This window comes from Haliotis cracherodii, unplaced genomic scaffold, assembly GCF_022045235.1.
Source record: "Haliotis cracherodii isolate W230 unplaced genomic scaffold, xgHalCrac1.p SCAF_5, whole genome shotgun sequence".
Lineage (NCBI taxonomy): Eukaryota > Metazoa > Mollusca > Gastropoda > Lepetellida > Haliotidae > Haliotis > Haliotis cracherodii.
In genome coordinates this window covers 44,444,871-44,467,410 of record NW_027266308.1, presented here as the reverse complement: position 1 = coordinate 44,467,410, position 22,540 = coordinate 44,444,871, and the positions used below count along the sequence as shown (strand labels likewise).

General features: G+C 40.6%; 1 protein-coding gene across 1 annotated transcript; it reads right to left on the bottom strand.

Moving 5' to 3' along the window:
• Positions 1–386: 386 nt before the first annotated feature.
• On the bottom strand, positions 387–22,138 carry LOC139442666 (ciliated left-right organizer metallopeptidase-like). Its single transcript, XM_071223527.1, has 15 exons — positions 21,635–22,138; positions 19,739–19,817; positions 17,891–17,942; positions 17,226–17,375; positions 15,971–16,099; positions 15,138–15,216; positions 13,008–13,153; positions 12,042–12,104; positions 11,115–11,217; positions 9,382–9,448; positions 8,971–9,064; positions 8,266–8,361; positions 8,048–8,170; positions 7,293–7,429; positions 387–3,110 (listed from the first exon to the last, which is right to left on the bottom strand). The coding sequence occupies exons 1-15, from the start codon at positions 22,002–22,004 to the stop codon at positions 2,993–2,995; spliced, it is 1,806 nt and encodes a 601-aa protein (XP_071079628.1). The 5' UTR covers positions 22,005–22,138; the 3' UTR covers positions 387–2,992.
• Positions 22,139–22,540: the final 402 nt, after the last annotated feature.

Below are 22,540 nucleotides of genomic sequence, written 5' to 3'. Positions count from 1 at the left end.
AATCTGAAACGTCTCCTGAAACCATGAGGCCCATGAAGCTGAACATTTCTGATCCAGGCAATAAGGTCCCTAACATCCCCCCCAACACCCCACCATAACAGACATTGTGTGATGGAATGAGGGCCTGTTTTAAGATAAAGGTGTGTTTCTATAGGTGAGTCAGATGTATTACAGTTGTTCATGTGATTAGCAAGAAACTGTAACATATAAAAGGCCATAATAGGAGGATTTGCTTCCCATACTGGTACATTGTATTACATTTGTAATGCAAATATACACAATACCAGCACACACTGCAAATGGCATTAGACATAAATTCAGGGATGCATGCAGACTTCATCGTGATTCTGGGTTTCAAGAAGTCACACAGATAACAAAACGCTGTATTATACATAAAAAATCGTTTAATAAAATACTATGCCATACAGTATAAATATCTAAAAGAAAGTGCATAAAACTTGATTGTTAATCAAAACTGTCAATTCCAGTGAATAAAATGGACCAACTCTACTCAGACTCTAAGGCTATGAAATTAATATATACACTTAAGGCACTTCTACAGTATGTGCTTGGATGGACAATGCTAGTCTCTACAAAAAAATTATATTTACAAATAAGGCACTTCTACATTAGGAAGCATTGAAGTTTAATTATGCATAACACAATTAAATAACTTGACACTTAAATAAGACAACATTTGGAAGAAACTGACATCACTGGGGAAGCATATTGTATGTCTTACGCAGCATATTAAATTGAAAAAGACATTACAAAGCAGAATTAACAAGGGGTCAGACGGTAACATTAAGAGATCATCTTTCGTGGCATGATAAACTGTCCGAAAGCTTCAAGAAAAGGACAGTTTACTTTTGTTTCTATCCATGGGACCACAGGACACTGATCCTGATGTTGGTTTGTTGTTTAACGCAGCACTCAACAATATTCCCGCTATATGACGGCGGTCTGTAATTCATCAAGTCTGGACCACACGATCCAGTGATTAATATCATGATCATTGATCCACGCAATTGGGATACAATGACATGCATCAACAAAGTCAGGGAGCCTGACCACCCGATCCCGTTGGTCGCCTTTTACGACAAGCATAGTCACCTTTTACGGCATGCATTGATCCTGATGTAGTCTTGATAACTAGCTCATTCGTACTTTGTAGTGGCAGTTGTTCTGGTAAATGTGCTTTAATAAGAGATCAAGCATTGTGCACTTTCACTTATTATCTACATGGTCTATGTACTGTTATTCATTATCGCTGATTGCAAGATGTGTTCGTGTGGCTGTTGTTCTACGCCACAATATTCCAGCTGTATCACGGCGGCATGTAATTAATGAAGTCTGGACCAAACCACTAGTGACAGATACCATGAGCTTTGTCCCACGTGGGCAGGGTATGATGGCATACAATCAAACTATGTTGGTCACCCCATCCATTCAGTCACCACATATGACAAGGTTACTGGGGACCTATTTCAACCTGGAATCACAGCGGCGATCGGATTGTAATAACATATACTACTCAAAAAAAGTTCAAGATCACCCAATTTTCTCATATGACTATAGTTAATCTGTCATGTCATGGGTGTTCTTTACCTTTTGAGTATTATATAAGGGGCTGGTCCAGTAGCTCTATGTGCCAATCCTAATTATTTTGTATACAATCAATTAATATCAAGCATTTCATGTTGAAATAATAACAGCATGAGGAAAAACAGTTTTATGCTTTGATTGCATGCAAGCTTTTACCATTGGTTTTGAAGAAGAAATTGATAATTGACGTTTACTCAATCAACAACATTGGGTCCCTTGGTCCCAGGGATAGAGAAAGTTATCTCAAGAATCACAGTGGGAAATATCTGAAGCAATTTTAAGAGGCAAATATAAGAATCAGCAGAGGCTTTGTAAAAAGAGAAATATTTTGTGGTGCAAAACTCGTTCTCAGCACCTGTCTAAGTAACAGACAAGTCAACACAGTTGTGCAAGATGGACATTGTTGTTTTGGCAACTAGATCAATAGTTGGCTGTCTCAATAGTCGTCACTGGACTTGAGATGCCTTATGGCACAAATCTTGGTCACACGTTTTAGCCTTATGACCCTATTGGTACATGTTTTTAACCAAATCCCAATTTTGATGTATTGAATAAACTTGAATCACATGAGCATGATAAACATTCACACAGTAGAGTCATAGAATGTCACAACATTGTCTGCAATAGCTGAAGATGTTTCAAGTTTTCCAGGCCATGAATTGTGGAAGAATATTTTCACTTCCACAAAATTAAGAGTGATTGAATATGTTTACACTGCTTTCTTCAAATTTCAAGCCATATCACACCAAAAGATAAAAGGACTAGGCTTTACACTTGTACCCTGGTGGGGTATTGAACCCATCATCTGCAGCATGAAGAGCCACAAGGTGACTCAAGTTCCCTATTAAATATAAATTCAAAACAAAAAACAGTATGCTATTTTTTTAAGCCTGGAACCACATGAACTGACATGAACTGGCAAGCTTCTGTGTGAACATAGGTTCATTTAGCAGAGCGATTTGCTGAGATGGACTACATAAAATGTATCATGACATCAATTAAAAGGGATCCTCGTAGTCAGCCAATATAATGCCCTATGTTTTGTTCACCTTGTTCAATTAACAAAAAAGTCTTACAATTATTTTGTATCTATTCAATTACAAATACAGACATTCAATGCAATTTGAAATAAATATTAGACAATACAAACAAGCATATTATTGTCCTATAGCAAATGACTGTATCCACACTTCAAGTTACCTTCTGCTGAAATTTACAACCTAAAACTTGAATCTGTTGTTAGAAACAGATGGGAAAATATTCACTAACCAGTCAATTCTAGTTGGATAACTCAACTATCTATACAAAACATGTATCTAAGACACTGTCAGCCAGTTGCCGATGGAAGCCCAGCCATGATGGCAGCGGCGGTGGTGGCGGCAGCAGCCTATGTGGGAAGTGTGTGCGGGAGCTGCAGGGAGACGAGGATGATGGCGGCAACAGTGGCGCTTGAGCAGAGTGTACCAGAGGAAGACTGGCCAGAGTTTTCCGCAGTGGTGCTGGCCCTGCCAACACAATATGTAACCTTATCAACAATGTCTGTACTCAAATCATCATTTCTAGTGTGGGAAAGGCAGTGATGTCATACTGGGAGAGTGTGATCTTTTTCATGTAGGGTGACAAGGCACGTCTGACCTCTGACTTAAAGCATGCTTTATGCCATCTAGGTATGATGTAAACAGCCAAGTTTACAGAATCTAATGACCTAACTCCCATTTAAGCTGTCTCCGAGTGATCTTTGTGAAATGGCACAGGCATATCTGTAAGTGTAGGGGGCAAGGATTGATGTTACACTTTACCTGTGAGTGTGGGGGCACAGAGTGATGTGACACTTTACCTGTGAGTGTGGGGGCACAGAGTGATGTGACACTTTACCTGTGAGTGTGGGGGCACAGAGTGATGTGACACTTTACCTGTGAGTGTGGGGGCAGAGAGTGATGTGACACTTTACCTGTGATTGTGGGGGCACAGAGTGATGTGACACTTTACCTGTGAGTGAGGGGGCACAGAGTGATGTTACACTTTACCTGTGAGTGTGGGGGCACAGATTGATGTGACACTTTACCTGTGAGTGTGGGGGCACAGAGTGATGTGACACTTTACCTGTGAGTGTGGGGGCACAGAGTGATGTGACACTTTACCTGTGAGTGTGGGGGGCACAGAGTGATGTCACACTTTACCTGTGAGTGTGGGGGGCACAGAGTGATGTCACACTTTACCTGTGAGTGTGGGGGCACAGAGTGATGTGACACTTTACCTGTGAGTGTGGGGGCACAGAGTGATGTGACACTTTACCTGTGAGTGTGGGGGCACAGAGTGATGTGACACTTTACCTGTGAGTATGGGGGCACAGAGTGATGTGACACTTTACCTGTGAGTGTGGGGGCACAGAGTGATGTGACACTTTACCTGTGAGTGTGGGGGCACAGAGTGATGTGACACTTTACCTGTGAGTGTGGGGGCACAGAGTGATGTGACACTTTACCTGTGAGTGTTGGGGCACAGAGTGATGTGACACTTTACCTGTGAGTGTGGGTGCACAGTGTGATGTGACACTTTACCTGTGAGTGTGGGGATACAGAGTGATGTGACACTTTACCTGTGAGTGTGGGGGCACGGATTGATGTGACACTTTACCTGTGAGTGTGGGGGCACAGAGTGATGTGACACTTTACCTGTGAGTGTGGAGGGCACAGAGTGATGTGACACTTTACCTGTGAGTGTGGGGGCACAGATTGATGTGACACTTTACCTGTGAGTGTGGGGGCACGGATTGATGTGACACTTTACCTGTGAGTGTGGGGGCACAGAGTGATGTGACACTTTACCTGTGAGTGTGGGGGGCACAGAGTGATGTGACACTTTACCTGTGAGTGTGGGGGCACAGATTGATGTGACACTTTACCTGTGAGTGTGGGGGCACAGAGTGATGTGACACTTTACCTGTGAGTGTGGGGGCACAGAGTGATGTGACACTTTACCTGTGAATGTGGGGGCACAGAGTGATGTGACACTTTACCTGTGAGTGTGGGGGCACAGAGTGATGTGACACTTTACCTGTGAGTGTGGGGGCAGAGAGTGATGTCACACTTTACCTGTGATTGTGGGGGCACAGAGTGATGTGACACTTTACCTGTGAGTGAGGGGGCACAGAGTGATGTTACACTTTACCTGTGAGTGTGGGGGCACAGATTGATGTGACACTTTACCTGTGAGTGTGGGGGCACAGAGTGATGTGACACTTTACCTGTGAGTGTGGGGGCACAGATTGATGTGACACTTTACCTGTGAGTGTGGGGGGCACAGAGTGATGTCACACTTTACCTGTGAGTGTGGGGGGCACAGAGTGATGTCACACTTTACCTGTGAGTGTGGGGGCACAGAGTGATGTGACACTTTACCTGTGAGTGTGGGGGCACAGAGTGATGTGACACTTTACCTGTGAGTGTGGGGGCACAGAGTGATGTGACACTTTACCTGTGAGTGTGGGGGCACAGAGTGATGTGACACTTTACCTGTGAGTGTGGGGGCACAGAGTGATGTGACACTTTACCTGTGAGTGTGGGGGCACAGAGTGATGTGACACTTTACCTGTGAGTGTTGGGGCACAGAGTGATGTGACACTTTACCTGTGAGTGTGGGTGCACAGTGTGATGTGACACTTTACCTGTGAGTGTGGGGATACAGAGTGATGTGACACTTTACCTGTGAGTGTGGGGGCACGGATTGATGTGACACTTTACCTGTGAGTGTGGGGGCACAGAGTGATGTGACACTTTACCTGTGAGTGTGGGGGGCACAGAGTGATGTGACACTTTACCTGTGAGTGTGGGGGCACAGATTGATGTGACACTTTACCTGTGAGTGTGGGGGCACAGAGTGATGTGACACTTTACCTGTGAGTGTGGGGGCACAGAGTGATGTGACACTTTACCTGTGAGTGTGGGGGCACAGAGTGATGTGACACTTTACCTGTGAGTGTGGGGGCACAGAGTGATGTGACACTTTACCTGTGAGTGTGGGGGCAGAGAGTGATGTCACACTTTACCTGTGATTGTGGGGGCACAGAGTGATGTGACACTTTACCTGTGAGTGAGGGGGCACAGAGTGATGTTACACTTTACCTGTGAGTGTGGGGGCACAGATTGATGTGACACTTTACCTGTGAGTGTGGGGGCACAGAGTGATGTGACACTTTACCTGTGAGTGTGGGGGCACAGAGTGATGTGACACTTTACCTGTGAGTGTGGGTGCACAGTGTGATGTGACACTTTACCTGTGAGTGTGGGGATACAGAGTGATGTGACACTTTACCTGTGAGTGTGGGGGCACGGATTGATGTGACACTTTACCTGTGAGTGTGGGGGCACAGAGTGATGTGACACTTTACCTGTGAGTGTGGGGGGCACAGAGTGATGTGACACTTTACCTGTGAGTGTGGGGGCACAGATTGATGTGACACTTTACCTGTGAGTGTGGGGGCACAGAGTGATGTGACACTTTACCTGTGAGTGTGGGGGCACAGAGTGATGTGACACTTTACCTGTGAGTGTGGGGGCACAGAGTGATGTGACACTTTACCTGTGAGTGTGGGGGCACAGAGTGATGTGACACTTTACCTGTGAGTGTGGGGGCAGAGAGTGATGTCACACTTTACCTGTGATTGTGGGGGCACAGAGTGATGTGACACTTTACCTGTGAGTGAGGGGGCACAGAGTGATGTTACACTTTACCTGTGAGTGTGGGGGCACAGAGTGATGTGACACTTTACCTGTGAGTGTGGGGGCACAGAGTGATGTGACACTTTACCTGTGAGTGTGGGGGGCACAGAGTGATGTCACACTTTACCTGTGAGTGTGGGGGGCACAGAGTGATGTCACACTTTACCTGTGAGTGTGGGGGCACAGAGTGATGTGACACTTTACCTGTGAGTGTGGGGGCACAGAGTGATGTGACACTTTACCTGTGAGTGTGGGGGCACAGAGTGATGTGACACTTTACCTGTGAGTGTGGGGGCACAGAGTGATGTGACACTTTACCTGTGAGTGTGGGGGCACAGAGTGATGTGACACTTTACCTGTGAGTGTGGGGGCACAGAGTGATGTGACACTTTACCTGTGAGTGTGGGGGCACAGAGTGATGTGACACTTTACCTGTGAGTGTTGGGGCACAGAGTGATGTGACACTTTACCTGTGAGTGTGGGTGCACAGTGTGATGTGACACTTTACCTGTGAGTGTGGGGATACAGAGTGATGTGACACTTTACCTGTGAGTGTGGGGGCACGGATTGATGTGACACTTTACCTGTGAGTGTGGGGGCACAGAGTGATGTGACACTTTACCTGTGAGTGTGGAGGGCACAGAGTGATGTGACACTTTACCTGTGAGTGTGGGGGCACAGATTGATGTGACACTTTACCTGTGAGTGTGGGGGCACGGATTGATGTGACACTTTACCTGTGAGTGTGGGGGCACAGAGTGATGTGACACTTTACCTGTGAGTGTGGGGGGCACAGAGTGATGTGACACTTTACCTGTGAGTGTGGGGGCACAGATTGATGTGACACTTTACCTGTGAGTGTGGGGGCACAGAGTGATCTGACACTTTACCTGTGAGTGTGGGGGCACAGAGTGATGTGACACTTTACCTGTGAGTGTGGGGGCACAGAGTGATGTGTCACTTTACCTGTGAGTGATGTAGGGCACTGTGTGAGCAATCTGTGTTGTGGTCGTTGCTTGTGTGCTGGTGAGAGGTCGAGGTACACTGGAACAGATCCGTGCTGCATGACTTGGGCATTTCACTGAGCCCACATAACCAGGAATCTGTCAACAGTAACATTAACGTCTTGAAATAGGAGACACTCTAAGTGGCCCATTGGATAATTTATAGTCAATGAAATCTTTCAATTCACAATAAACTCTATTCAATAAAACAAATATAATGTGTGACTGATTTTGATTAAAGGCAGATATTCAGCAAGTCGTGGTGCAGGACTATGATTAAGGCAGTCTGTAAGTAGTTTGGCTTCAATAAATCAGGACAAACGACTCAGGATTGACTCTTCCTAATGATATTGCTTGGTACTCTTCCACGTACCTGAATATTATATAATTCATAGATTTCCGCCATATGTATTGGCCGAGAAGTAGTCAGATGTCATTCAACAGAAACCAATATTGATAATCTCAGTACTGACTTGAGTTTACTAAGAACAGAATGGGAAGTACCTGAAAGTGGTATCTCTCCAAATCAACGCAAATCAATCTCCATTTATGTGAACTTTTCTCTCTTTATTATGTAAAAAATATTTATAGACTTTATATGATAATACCTGTTTGTATGGACCCGAAAAACAACAACAAATATCAACCATGCTTTTTACGGGTCCATAAAAACAAGTATCACATAAATTCTACAACCGTAAAATATGAAACACCTACCTCCAGCAGTGTCCCCGGTGGACAACGCATCCAGCTGGAGTTATCGACCCTGACCATGAGATTCCTGTCGTAACAGTGGGCGTGGAAACATCTGGGTGTGAGGACTGGTGGGGCTCCCTCAGACTAAACAAGACAACAAATATCATACATTTTCACCTCCACACTGGAGTACATTTGAAGCAGATGATGGTCCTGTGCTATTGTAAGTGAAAACTGACCTTTGAGATATTTGAGAGAAAACATCGGCTGTCCTTAGAGAACACCTCCAGCGTGATGTTGGACGGATCTGTTGAGGGCACCTTCCAACACTCATCCTGTTGACAAACATACTCCAATGGCTCAAAACAATACATGTGTATAGTTCGTTTGTAATCCTCATTGAACATTGGCTAAATCTCCATACAATTGAGATCTCCAATACAAACATAAACAGGCAGTTCTGTATGGTGAATAAAATAACAATGGCCCAACTAAATGTTGTAGACATATACCACCCTGTCATTTCTTAGCAACATGGCATCTACAGTCGAGCCTGGAAATTCCAGCCTAGTGGTAAGGGTGGTTACTGAACCTTTATAGTTAGTTAACACCCTTGCCCCAGGAAGACGACTGTATCCATGTGGGGAATCAAACTCAGGTCTTTGGCATGATGAGCAAATGCTTCAACTATTAGGCTACCAAACTGCCCTTTAACCTGAATGATGACTGTATCCATGTGGGGAATCAAACTCAGGTCTTTGGCATGGTAAGCAAATGCTTTAACTATTAGGCTACCAAACTGCCCTTTAACCTGAATGATGACTGTATCCATGTGGGGAATCAAACTCAGGTCTTTGGCATGGTAAGCAAATGCTTTAACTATTAGGCTACCAAACTGCGCTTTAACCTGAAGATAGTAACTCTATAGGTAGCAGTCTACTCACCCCTGGCTCGGACTCGAACACTCGGCAGGGGGTGAGATGTGGGTTGGTGCTACATTTTGCTTTGTCCCAGTGCAGGAAGTGACACCCAGGGGCCCTGTGGAGAAGCATGAGACAGCATGATACACACATGCTTATAAGACTTATGTGATTATCAGCAGATTCAGGTCTTCCAAAGATATCTTTCTGAATGCAATGAAAATCTGGCATGTTGCTATAATAAACAAAGCAATAGGATCATTAATCATTTCCAAAACACAAAACATATACAATTGTATAAACTAATCATGCAGCTACACTTTGATCATGACACAGGAAACGCATGATGGCTTTAGTGTGTGCATATGGACTCAGGATTTTGACTTGTGGCTTCAGTTGAAGACTGCTATATGCATGATGTCTCACTTCACTCACCGTTGCTGACAGAAATATTCCACTTCATATTTACAATGGGAAGGGAGTCCAAAGCTACACCCAGCCCCTGAAACAGAACACCACATCCTGGTACTTCATGTTGTAATGTTGAATTCTGTTCATATTTTATCATCCAAGTTTCACAAGTTTTGCAGTAAAGAGCCATCAAAGTATGGTTTAGAGTAGTAACCTCGCCTGTACTTTGTAACGTTTGGCTGAACCTGGTAAAGACTGTAAATGTCCGATTAACAAATTAAATTTACCAGCCTGATCGTCTGATAAAAGAAATATAGCCACTGAATGTATAAATCTCAAGTACTTGACGTGAAGATGGAAACATCTTCTTGAGGCCTGATAAAAATACAGTTGTACCGGACATATTATCGGGAAAGATTAATTTCAATGACTGCCTTTGACAGAACTTCAAACCATCTGCCTTTCAAAATTACACTGATTAAAGATAAATTCCTATTCAGTTAAATAGTCATGTGTGCCAATGATTATGCTCAAGTCTGGATGCCGGACAGAATAAGGCAAAGAATAGGAAAAGAGTTACTTCCCTTTATAGACGGGGTCATATGTGTAAGTTCATGTCAGAGAAAACATATATACATGTCTACAGCCGGATCGGAATTCTATGAGCAGTGACATCCCATAGCTGGGATCATTCATACACAGTTTCAGCTCCATAGGCCTTGTAGTTTCAGAGGAGGTGTTGACAAACTTAAACTTAACAAAGGACGACAATCATGTCATGACATTAACATGATGAGTCAGGTGAGCTAAAAAACTTTGATGAAGCTTCAGCAGATGCTGATGCATTCTTGAAGGCAAGAGGAAAACTATACAACAATTTACAGAATTCATGAAAACATTATAGCAACAACAGGCCAACAGATCTAGGAAAGTTGTGCAAAAATTGTCAGGATACAGGCAGGCAGGCAGGCTGACAAGTCATTAATACTGAACAGAGAAGAATGTCTTGGGAGCATGTTTCAAGATATTTGCTTGACAAGGCGATACACAACATTCATGCAAATAATATGTATGCTGAACTTGATTTTTATGATCTTGCACTGCAAGACATAATCCAGCAAAGAAGCAAAGCAATGTCACTATTATCAGCAAACCAATAATACTTCATGATGTGCAAAGTGAAATTAAGATTTATTTCCAAAAAGCCATGAAAAACATAGGTAAAGAATGGTGACAAGACAAGAAGCAAGTAATGTTTGTTACTTTACATCAAACTGCATCATATGCAAAGTTGGGTGAAGCTTTGTCCGATATATTGAAACAAACAAGGTTATCTAAAGCATATTAATGATTATTTTGTTCACATCATGGCATGAAAGCTAAAATTAGGACTGTAGACATTTACTGATTGTGTGAAATCCATGTGTTTTAGCACATGCTGCTGACAGATCAAGGATCATAATCATAGTGAATTCAGTATTCAAACCCAGGATCCTGGCATAGTAAGAGGAGACAACTCCATACAACGTGTGGCTCTTTAAGACCAGTCATGCTCCAGTAGGTGTTAGAAGATATGGGACGGTGGACAAAACAATAAAAGAAAGTTTCCTGTTGAGTGTGTAAGAAATACAAAAGCTGTAACTTACCTTGCAGGAAGCCACAACATTGATGAGGTCAACACGCAACATGCAGCACATGCTGACCACTTGTTACAGTAGGGCTAGCTAACTCATGCACTTTACGACACTTAGTCCCACCTCGCCCCCACAGATACACATCAGCCTGACTGTAGTCCACCTTATACCACCCCGAGTCCTCGAACAGGGCAAGGGTGATCGAGTCAATGAAAGTCAGGTGAGGCTGAAACAGACAAATGAGTGAGTGAGTTAGAATGGTTTTATGCCGCTTTTAGCAATATTCCAGCAATATCATGGTGGGGGACCTTAGAAGTGGGCTTCACACTTTGTAACCACGTAGGGAATTGAACCTGGGCCTTTGGCATGATGAACGAACGCTTTAACCACTCGGCTACCCCACTGCCCCAACAAATGAATGACAAATAAGTAAAAGTCCATATATAAATATAACATTCAGGCTTTCTAGTGCACTGAACATGCTTATAGATTATGGTGCTCCTCAAAAGCTTGTCCATTTTTGTGTGAGGTTAACTGGATTTCATTCATATTCACTGCATGTTTATTTGTTGTTTAACGCCGCACTCAGCAATATTCCAGCTATATGATGGCGTTCTGTAAATAATCGAGTCTGGACCAGACAATCCAGTGATTGCATCGATCCACGCAATTGGGATCGATGACATGCATCAACCAAGTCAGCGAGCCTGTAACTCGCCTTTAACGACAAGCATAGTCGCCTTTTACGGCAAGTATGGGTTGCTGAAGACCTACTCTACCCCTGAATCTTCACGGGTCTCACTGCATGTAAAAATATCAGATCAGAGGTCAGTAAATCAGAATCAACCTCCAGAATGATTAGCTGTCTGGAGAAATTAAGGACAAATGCATGTAAAATATTAAAATACAAGTAACAATATGTTTAAAAAAATATAAGTACTTATGTCCTGATAATGGTGATATGCAACTTCACAACTGTAGGTCAAGTCTATGTTTAATGTTAATACCAGTAGTTGTGACAATAGCGGGGTTGCCTTCCATCTCTCTTACCATGCCTTGCTTGGCAGCCATTATTGATCCCTGCATTGTACGAGAGTCCCAGTGGGACGTGTTCTGGAGAAAACAAGGAGTACACAGCTGAAGTCATACCCTCAAATTCTGATTGGCTAGACAATTAACTAAGTATCAAGTAATTAAGTATAGAGACCTCGAAATATCAGCATAGGCCATAGAAGAAGGCATTTTATGTGAATCGGAGAATTCTGTTTGTTATATAGTTAGCCAGTTATGACAGTGTGCAATGTGCTTGTTATCTTTGATATCCCTACCACAGAATGTAAACTGGTTGCCTGGTTGGTCACACATTGGCTTTAGCTGCATTAAAACTTCTCTTGCTTTAATTGTACAGGGAAATCAGTCAAAAACATGAGTGGAAGCAGCTGGTTGGGTCTGTGGAAGCTGGGAGGACCCATGTCCCTACGTTAAGATAAAGTTAGAAAGGATGCCATTAGCTTGGCAAAACCAGCCTGGCACATGATGATTTGAAGCAAGAGGTCAGCTGTTTTCACTCAGGTATTTTAATCAAAGTAAATTGCACACTGTCATAGCAGGATAGTAATACCTTGTGATTTACAAATTCAGAACGGTACATTGTGAAGCATTTTAATAAAATACACTTTCAACATTATAAACACTGAACAGTAACTTTAAATGAGTGAGTATTGTTTTGTGCAGCTTTTTGCAATATTCCAACAATACCACGGTGGAGGACACCAGAAATGGGCTTAACACATTGTACCCATGTGGGGAATCGAACCCGGGTCTTCTGTGTGACGAGCGAACGCTTTAACCACTAGTCTACCCGACCGCCCCAGTAACTTTAAAACAGATTCCATCAAGTTTTGACAAACATGGACAGATGCAAACTCCTCACCTGAACAGAGACTGATAATAATCATGTTTATATTCTCAACATAATGACCACTCATACTGATAAGCATGATAAGAAGTCCTTACTCTGATATCCATCGGCCCTCCATAATCTGTCTTATCCAGACAATGGAAATGTTCTTGAGCTATTCTTTTAACTTGTGGTGTCACCAGCCGCATAACGTTATCTTCAAGACGGAGAACTGGCGAGGGATGGACGGTACAGTTCAGGCCTACAACAACCAGCAGTCAGTGAGAACCGTAAATGTTCCAAGTCAACTGCCATCAGCAACATTCCAGCTATATTACAACATCCTGTCACTTTGTGAATGCTGTTTAACACCACACTCAGCAATATCCCAGCTATATGACGGCGGTCTGTAAATAATCGAGTCTGGACCAGACAAGCCAGTGATTGACATCATGAGCATCGAGCAACGCAATTGGGATCGATGACATGCATCAAATAAGTCAGCGAGTCTGACCACCCGATCCTGTTAGTCGCTTCTTACGACAAGCATGGGTTGCTGAGACCAATTCTAACACCGATTTTCATGGAGATCCTGTAAGTAATCATGTATGGGCTAGCAACCAGATTAATGACTGACTTATTAAATAATCCATGCTCAGCCTTTGAAATTCATGCTACAAAATTAGTTTTTCCTTTGTGGTGGTCATTTCTAGAAAAGAATCAACATAAGATAAATTTGACTATCTTTATTGCTGTATTCAACGTAATAAGCACCCCGCTCTAATAAGCGCCCACGCAAGTGAACAATCCCAATCAGCATCCCTTCTGATTGATCAATGTACACAAGACTTATTTATTTGTGTATAATACGCACTCGTGTGTTATATGCACCCTTAATTATGGGCAATTAAATTCTGGAAAATATATCTGTCGTATATTAACAGTTCAGACCGTCAGCATAAACCACAGAACTTATCTTTCAACTGTTTTTTTTACAAAATAATATTCTAATAAGAGCCCCCTTTTTCTAATTTTGAGAGCGCCCTGGGCGCTTATTACATCGAATACGGTATTATTGAAACATAGCTAACAAACTAGAGACACATGGCTCTGTAGCTCACCTGACTTTAGGCTGAAATAATTTTATGAAGCAACATCTATAGTGAGTTACAGAGGGCCCTCTTTGAAGTGCAGTAAACCTTGCCTTGATTGTCGAAGAAATGGCCGTTTTGACTTTAGCAGTCAAAGGGTAGCTGACACACAAGTCTAATTAGCCTGAATGCAGGCCTGTCATCTGTGGACAGTGAGGACCTTCTTGAGCTTTGTTTTGCTGTTTACACCTAAGGTGATGGATGGTGAAACTTGGCCTGGACCATCCTACTTACAGCTCCTCCCAATGTTGGTCAACCCCCCTTCATTTCAAAGTCATGTTTGGTTTCCATGGCAACCATATATGTGCAAACCTGCTGCAAACCTTTTGGCATTGCACCCAATGAATGCATAACATTTGATGAAGGTGGCAGACTGGTGTGCAGTGGGGCAAAAAATTTGGTTTTCAAATTTTGCACTTTGATTTTATTGCCTATGACCCGATGACAGCATTTTCAGTTTGGTGACACTGTCTAGTATTATGCTGTAACAGTTGAATCAAGGTCAACATTCATAATATCACAAAAATGGAACACATACCTAAGGCCCCACTACTAACTACACCCTGCCATATTTTAGTACATTTTGAAAAGATGACTGATTAATAGCCGTTAATGTGTTTCTAAATGGATGTTAAACGTTGTATCAAAAATCAGTGAGCAGGTGTTTAAGACGCCATAGCTAAGATCACTGAAACAGTTTCAGCCTTGAAGTTTCTTAGGAGATGTTGAAAATGCAGCAATGCTTGAAAAACAATGCTTGAAAAACAATGATAGTATATGTTATAATTGAAAACCACACACTTGCTGCATACCAAAACAATAATGATACATGCAGTAATGGCGGAGTATTGGCAAAAAATGACATGTTCAATATGGCTGCCATGGCGGCCATGTGTAAAATCAGATCGGTATTGTGTGAGCAAGGTTTAGAGACACTACAGCTGGGATCATTCAGTTTCATAGGTCTTGTAGGTTTCAGTGGAGATGTTGAAAGTACAACAGTTAACAACAGATGGACACTACATTATGACTCTGTCAGGTGAGCTAAAAATTCAAATCCTCTGAATTAATGTAGAAGGCTTTCTTTATACTGACCATTTTCATTGCATTTTCTGTATTTATTGAAGAGCTTCTTTGAAAACCCCAGGGCATGGAATATTTCATGCAGAGCACTCTGAAACATGTAATTTTGGATTAATAACAGTCTGTAAACGATGACAACTGACGTGTAAGCTTTTGCTATTGTCACCAAATCATATCAAATCAATTCATTAATAATTGTAAATCAACATATTCCTCTTTAAGCATGTTAAGCATACTTCTAAGATCAGATACTTGTTTTTCTTCAAAGCATTAAGCCCCTCATGATGACACTAGAGGGAGACCACCTGCCAACAAGGCACACACTAATCAGCAGTTCCACTAAATTTTGTAGATAAGGGGTAATCTCCACTCCCTCTTTGTATAGTCACTGTGCTGAAATGGAGCCCTTCTCATCCACACTGATTCTTGACTGTTTAAAATTCAGCTCCAGTAGTTTGTTTTCAAGCACTTTATTTACGAAATAGTTAACTTAAGTACATGTACAATATTTTCCATTAAGCAGAGTTAAACTGAAGTTAAAAAATTCTATATTTCTTGAAGCAGCTACACACAAATATAAATCCATTTCTAAGAAAGAATATAAAAAGGTCTGTCTGTTATGGTCTTCAGGAGATCTGTGTGTTAAATATTTACTGCATTTGAGTATGTTTTTATGCTTTAGTGTGTATGAACCCTGAATATGTTGCAAGATTTACATCCTGTGTGAGCACAGCAAGGACGAACCAAATCAGTCTCTGGAGAAGGACGCATGTTTGATAAACAGGGACTGGATGATGCTGTGAATTATCTATAAAAGAACTTCATCTACTCTTCTATTACTGTACCCAATATATCTTTTCTTTGTTGAAGCCAAATCTTCTTAATGTTGATGGGCAGAAGTTGACATGTCCAGCCACAGGACGGTCCGTCTGGTCCACTCGGCAGTAGGACGCATAGGCTAACACTGTGTCTCCCTGTTGAAATATTAGTGGATGTAATATGCTATACTATCATAAAACAATGAATACAAGGTAATCATAAAATACAACTTCAAACTATACTATACAATTCTTTTTCCTTCAGCTTTCCAGCTATTGTAGAACTGCTGGAAAAGGGAGTGAGAGAGTTGGGTTTTATGCCGCTTTTAGCAATATTCCAGCAATATCACCCAGGGAACACCAGCTTGGAAGGCAACAACGGCAGAGGGTGAATGTTGTTTTATGCTACCATCAGCATTATTCCAGCTGTATATGTTCGACTCTTGGTCAGACAAACCAGTGGTTGATATTATGAGCAACATCCCCAAGCCATTAGGCCTCACCATCTGATCTGATTTAGTTGCATCTTATGGTGGAACATACTGTCAAAATTTTGTCAAAGTTTGTCACAGAAACTGATCCTATGTCTCATCCAATTTTGATTGACGTTGATGTAATTTAGCCAATCAGAATGCAAGAGACCCTCAGTCTTGTGTCCTGCCCTTGAATGTAGGGCCTCACTTTTTCAAGAAGAAACCTGAACGCTCCTGTGTTCATTCCTAGTTGACATAGACACTGGAATACTCTCAGTTCAACACTTGGAGTGAGTGCGTGAGTATGGTTTTACGCCGCTTTTAGCAATATTCCAGCAATATCACGACGGTGAACACCAGAAATGGGCTTCACACATTGCACCCATGTCGGTCTTCGGCGTGACGAGAGAACGCTTTAACCACTAGGCTACCTGACCGCTCCTCCAACACTTGGAGAAGAGTATTGTAGGCATTAAGCTGACGCCTCCTCTGCAGCCAATCCTGCCACCATATATTCCTTTGATACATGGATGCTGCCTCCTCATTTTTACAATAGAGCACAATGCACAAAATACACATAACAACAACAAAACATTCTTCCTGCCATGTTATCTTGGCAAGATAATTCCTGCAAAAACTTTAAGGAGTGTAAACAGCACATCATTGACCAAAAAATTTGGTCAATGTTTTCTCTGACCAAGCTTTACATAAATTGATGGTGTAATGGGGGCGTAACATAGTTCAGATTAACAGGGTTTCACTCACTCACTCTACATCAAACAAATTATTAACAGTTAATAAATACTCACAGAGCCAGTACAGACACTGGTGATCTGTGCAGTGACATACAGAACATAGTCCGCCTTCTCTATACCGGCACCATCAGGTTCGTGGTGGGATGGTACAGACTGGCTCTTTCCACTGTAGATGGAGTAACCCCTCAAATGGGATTTTGGTATCTGCAATTGTTGCCTCATAACTTTATCACCATGATCATCACATTGTGAATTAATTTCAAATTTGACAAACCCTTTAATACTCGATTAATAAGTTACCTGAAGATGGTTGACAGTAATAGTGACTATTTTCTGCCATGTTATTTTTGTCATAAACATTTGCTTAAATAAATCTTTTAGAAAATACACTCACTGATCATGATGATTTATATCACATACATAACACATTAGCAAAAGCATAGTTAAAAGATACATCTTTTCAACATGTTCAAGGTGACAGAAATCTTATTTCTTGTTTTATCCAAGAGCTGAGACTAGAGTTAGTAAAATTTAAAAGATATTTTTAAAGGATGTGTTTGATTTGGGGGTAAAAGGTTGTTTCTTATTTTGACAATAGCCCTGTCAAGGCTTGTGGCATGTTGACCAAGAAGAACCGTAAACAGAGACAAAATTAACCAACCAACAAACAGAAACTATTCTTCTAGTTCTTATAATGCTAATTGTGACCATGGTAATACCTTGAAATAATCCATGCAATAGTCTTGTTTTATGCCATCGAGTTGGGAACACCTACAAGAGTAAAGTATGAATGGTTATGGATATAATGACTTGAACATAAGTAAAATACATTTACTGAGCATTTTAAGCAATATTTTCATGTCTGCTGCCTGTAAATAATATACTTAAAATAAGTTAAACCTTAATTGTATCATGTCACCAAGATACCAAAACCTGTAACATGCATATGAATCATAATATTTAAGCGTCAGGTGGTCAAAAGCAATATTGGGTATTCATTGAAGTTCCTGCAATCTGATTGGCCGAAAGTGTCAATTTCTTTTGCATTCATTTCCCAAACAAAAAAGCCACCTCTACCGAGGCTGAGTACTTTCACCCAATCTCAATGAAAGTAGAGAGAATTTGCATGCAGCCCCATGATATACTCATGAAGAATTCTTGAACTTTTAGTGTTGTTTTGGTATCATGCACATTGTGACAACTCCTTAAAAGTGAATGAGTGCATGGCGTTTTAAAGCCACTTTAAACAGTATTCCAGTTATATCATGGCTTGTCAGCTTAATGTGGGAGGAAAGCCTGAAGGATGCAGGTCTTAGATGTTTGCCACTTAGTAAAACCCTTGAGCAAAAGGGTCTTCAGCAACCCATGCTTGCCGTAAAAGGTGACTATGCTTGTCGTATGAGGCGGCTAATGGGATCGGGTGGTCAGGCTTTCTGACTTGGTTGATGCATGTCATCATCACAATTTTCGTGGATCGATGCTCATGTTATTAATCACTGGAGTTCAGAATTAAAAATTGGCACTAGTCCTGTAGTCCTTACCAAACTGCCCAATGGTAAAGGTATCCTAAGGACTAGTAGAAATTGGCCCATTTTAAGGGTTTTGCTGTATGCTATCATAATAAGGACTAGTGGACAAAAACTGTTAGTTGTCTGGTCCAGACCCGATTATTTACAGACCGCCATCATATAGCTGGAATATTGTTGAGTGCGGAGTTAAATAACAAACAAACCAAACCAATCATTAGCAAAGGAATGGCGCAAACAAAGAAAGATACATAATCGGGGCAAACAAGCATTCAAACCAACGATCATATATTTCCATCGTGCCCAAGCGACGCAGCAATGTACAATGCCTGTCCTCCAAAGCAAGTTGATAAACATTACCAAAAGGAACAATCATCTTTTGCAACATAGAAGCACTTAGTCACTTGTGTCCATTATGCGTGGTTTCTCGCCTCTTGTCTTGATTGACAGGCACTATGAAAATTGTTAGACCCTTCTCTGTGTTGATTGGCTACTGAGTTTAGAGGTGCGCCACTTTATGTTTAACATTTTATGGAATACATTTTGAGGCATGACTGCTTAATTCTATGTTAGTAACAAGGTTATTGAATTAAGCAGTCATGTAACAATGTATTCCCATGGCAATGTTTACTGACCTATCATCATGATCACATATGTACCTGTGTTGATTCATAGGATTGTCTGTCATTACAATATCATTGTTTCTGTTGTGGAATTTAATTACTATAAGGATTGAACCCGTATATCTTCCCCAGTTCATTGAGTCAATCCTTAATTGAATCAGGTTAAAGACACTGATAATCATCCCAACATCTTATCACTGACCAATCAAGAGTGAAAACATTTCATCCACATTCTGGTATTAACTCTACTAATAGGGTACACAATGTCATAATACATTGCTATCTTAGATGGCCTGAAAAACGTAAGCAAAAGAGTGCCCACTTTTGAATCTGAAATGAATAAAATACCCTAGGCACTAATCATGCTAATAATGCTAATTAAGTCAGTTCTGTCAAATTGAATCCCAAAATTCCTTACTTTCCCTTGTTGATTCCTGATGGCCATGTTTTGGTGCATGGTGTCCTTGACAGCAGGAGAGGTCCCACCACGGGTTTGACTGTGAACAAGACGGTACAGTTAAAATCGTTAATCAACATGATCATGCTGGCACCGTGGGGACTTGGAGAGAAGGTGTTCCCAGCACCCCATTGATAGCCGTTTGAGGTGTCTATATCGGGAACCATGTTGGGTTCCAGCGAACTCATGGGCTCAGGCTCTGTGACTTGGTTGTGGTGTGGATTGTTGCTCATCATATCAGTCACTGGATCGTCTGGTCAAGTCTCAATTACTTATAGGTTGCCGTCATATAGTTGGAATATTGCTGACTGGAGTCAAAGCAAAGCCCCCCCACAAACACATATCATTTGATAAACAGGAAAAAGCACATGAAAACTGATCATTTTAACAATGGGTTGGCAGATACATTGATGGATCATGAAACTACTAGGGAATTAACCTCTAAATTTGTAACTGATAATTAAAAATCCATAAATTTCATAATCAAAATTATAATTGAGGTTTAACTAGTCTATGTGTTTTCCATTTCCATAATTTCAGGGTTAAATAACTTGAGTACACTGTATGTAACCTTTCATAAACAAATAAACAAGTGTAGACAACTTTTTTCGATCAAAATTATCAGTTTGGAAAGTGAGACAGGAGATGTATTGATGCGTTAACAAATGATTCTGCCCACACGTTTCCTTCTTTACAACAAATATTTTCAGGCTCTCTAGCAATAAAATAGCTTGTTCAGTATCTATTTCAATATTTAATATAGGAAAATACATTTCAAACAAACATTTGTGTTGATACACATGTCACAGACAAAACTGTATGTTTAAGGCGTGAGTGAATTTGAGATTTGATTGAAATACTGCAATGTTATGTAATCGATGAATGTTTATTCATACATGCACAGCATCTGAAGCTTGTGCAGGAAACAACTGTGAATATGGTAAAGGAAAGACTTATAAAAAATTACATCTTCACGTTACCTCAAGCCCTTTACAGTGATACTTTGAACACTGAACATGAAGCGCTAGATAGTGTATAGCAGTGAATAAGGAGCAAAGGTTATGTGTGCTTGACCATGTTGTGTGTTACTGTTGGCTGTTTTATGCCATCTGCATAGCATGGTTGACATGATTGAAACATGACTTGGTTTACATGGTCTAATTACATAATTTCATGAGACATATATGTTATATATACCTAAAACTTACTCTCAACATTTACCTAAATCATATTTAGATTACATGATAAAGTTCTGTTAACAATAAATTATGTGCTATTCACATATGATTCAGGCAATGTTGCCTTTATTTGATCTTTTGTACATAAAATATATAAATAATCTTATAAAACCAATTATCATATTAGGCATTTTGTACAAAAATAGTTCATCAGGCAGATTATTGATAACTGTTCTCACTTAGACATAGAATATGTTCTAAAACATGGTAAAACATAATCAACCAAAATGAGTTCTCAAACGTAAGTAATGTTTATTTTTATTTTCCTAGCTGTATAAATGTGTCAACTCTGTTTTCTAAGAAATGTTTTTTGCTATTTCAGAGACCACTCTGTTTCAATATGATAGATAATAAATTATGATTACTTTTTCTTATTCTTATCATAATAAAAGGTAACAAAAACAATGCAAAACAATATACACGCAAGTGATAAAACAAGATTGTAAAACAATATACCATTTGACACGTTTATAAGAAGATAAACTTGGTAGAAAACACTATAATGAAGTTATGACCTTGAAATTATGCTATTGCCAAGACACCTGTAGACCCAAAACAAAGTGGGAAAGTATTTGTGAACTGTTTCAACTGGTGTAATGTTACCAAATAAATGACTTACCTGATAGAATTTGACTTGTTTTTTGTATTGCTCTGTCTATGATATCTTTCAAAGCATCGACTTCATCTCCAAAAAGGCCCTTTTCAAAATAGGGTTTTATCCTAATTGATCTGTATTGATTCTTGGATGCTCTTTTGTTTCGACCTATATCATAATTCCCCGGGTGAAATGATAAATCTTGGTCATTTTCATATTCAAGATATGTAGAATCGACAATATCCTCCTGCACAAAGTCGTGCCAACAATGCATATACACCGACGGCCATATGAATATGAAAATTATAACAAAGCAAAACACTGTATCGGTTTTGAAACTGGGTGTCTGTATTTGATATAAACTGGCCATTTTCTGCACGGGTGACGTCCACATTCGCTATCTAGCATCTTTAAGACTTTTGTGAACGTAACTTATTGTTTTAAATATCATTGTCCGTCTGATTGTTGTATTTCCCGCGTCATAACATGCAAATTGGACACAACAAGTCTTTCTTTTCTGAAACCGGAAGACTGTGACCGGAAGTTAATAATCTGGAAGATGGAATCGTTAAAAAACGGAAGCAGTCCTGTAAAATGTATCGCGTTGCCTTTCCAATTTAATATCTTCAATAAATGAAATTTTAAAAATTAAAAAAATATGTAATTTGGCCTTTATCATTTTTTAGTTTCTCAAAATAAGAAAATCAACAACATTGGAGTCATGATATTTGATATTAAAAAATACCTTTTAAATATTGAACGAAAGATCAATTTCAGTTCTTCCCAATATCGAAATTATTGTGGAGTACTTTGAACGTCATTTTAGTTTGTGTTTTTTGTAAATCATTGGACCTTGTCTTACTTGATGCCCTTGGAGAATTTAATAAATCCATACTTTTTATTAGTGCATTGGTGAATTATTTGATGGCA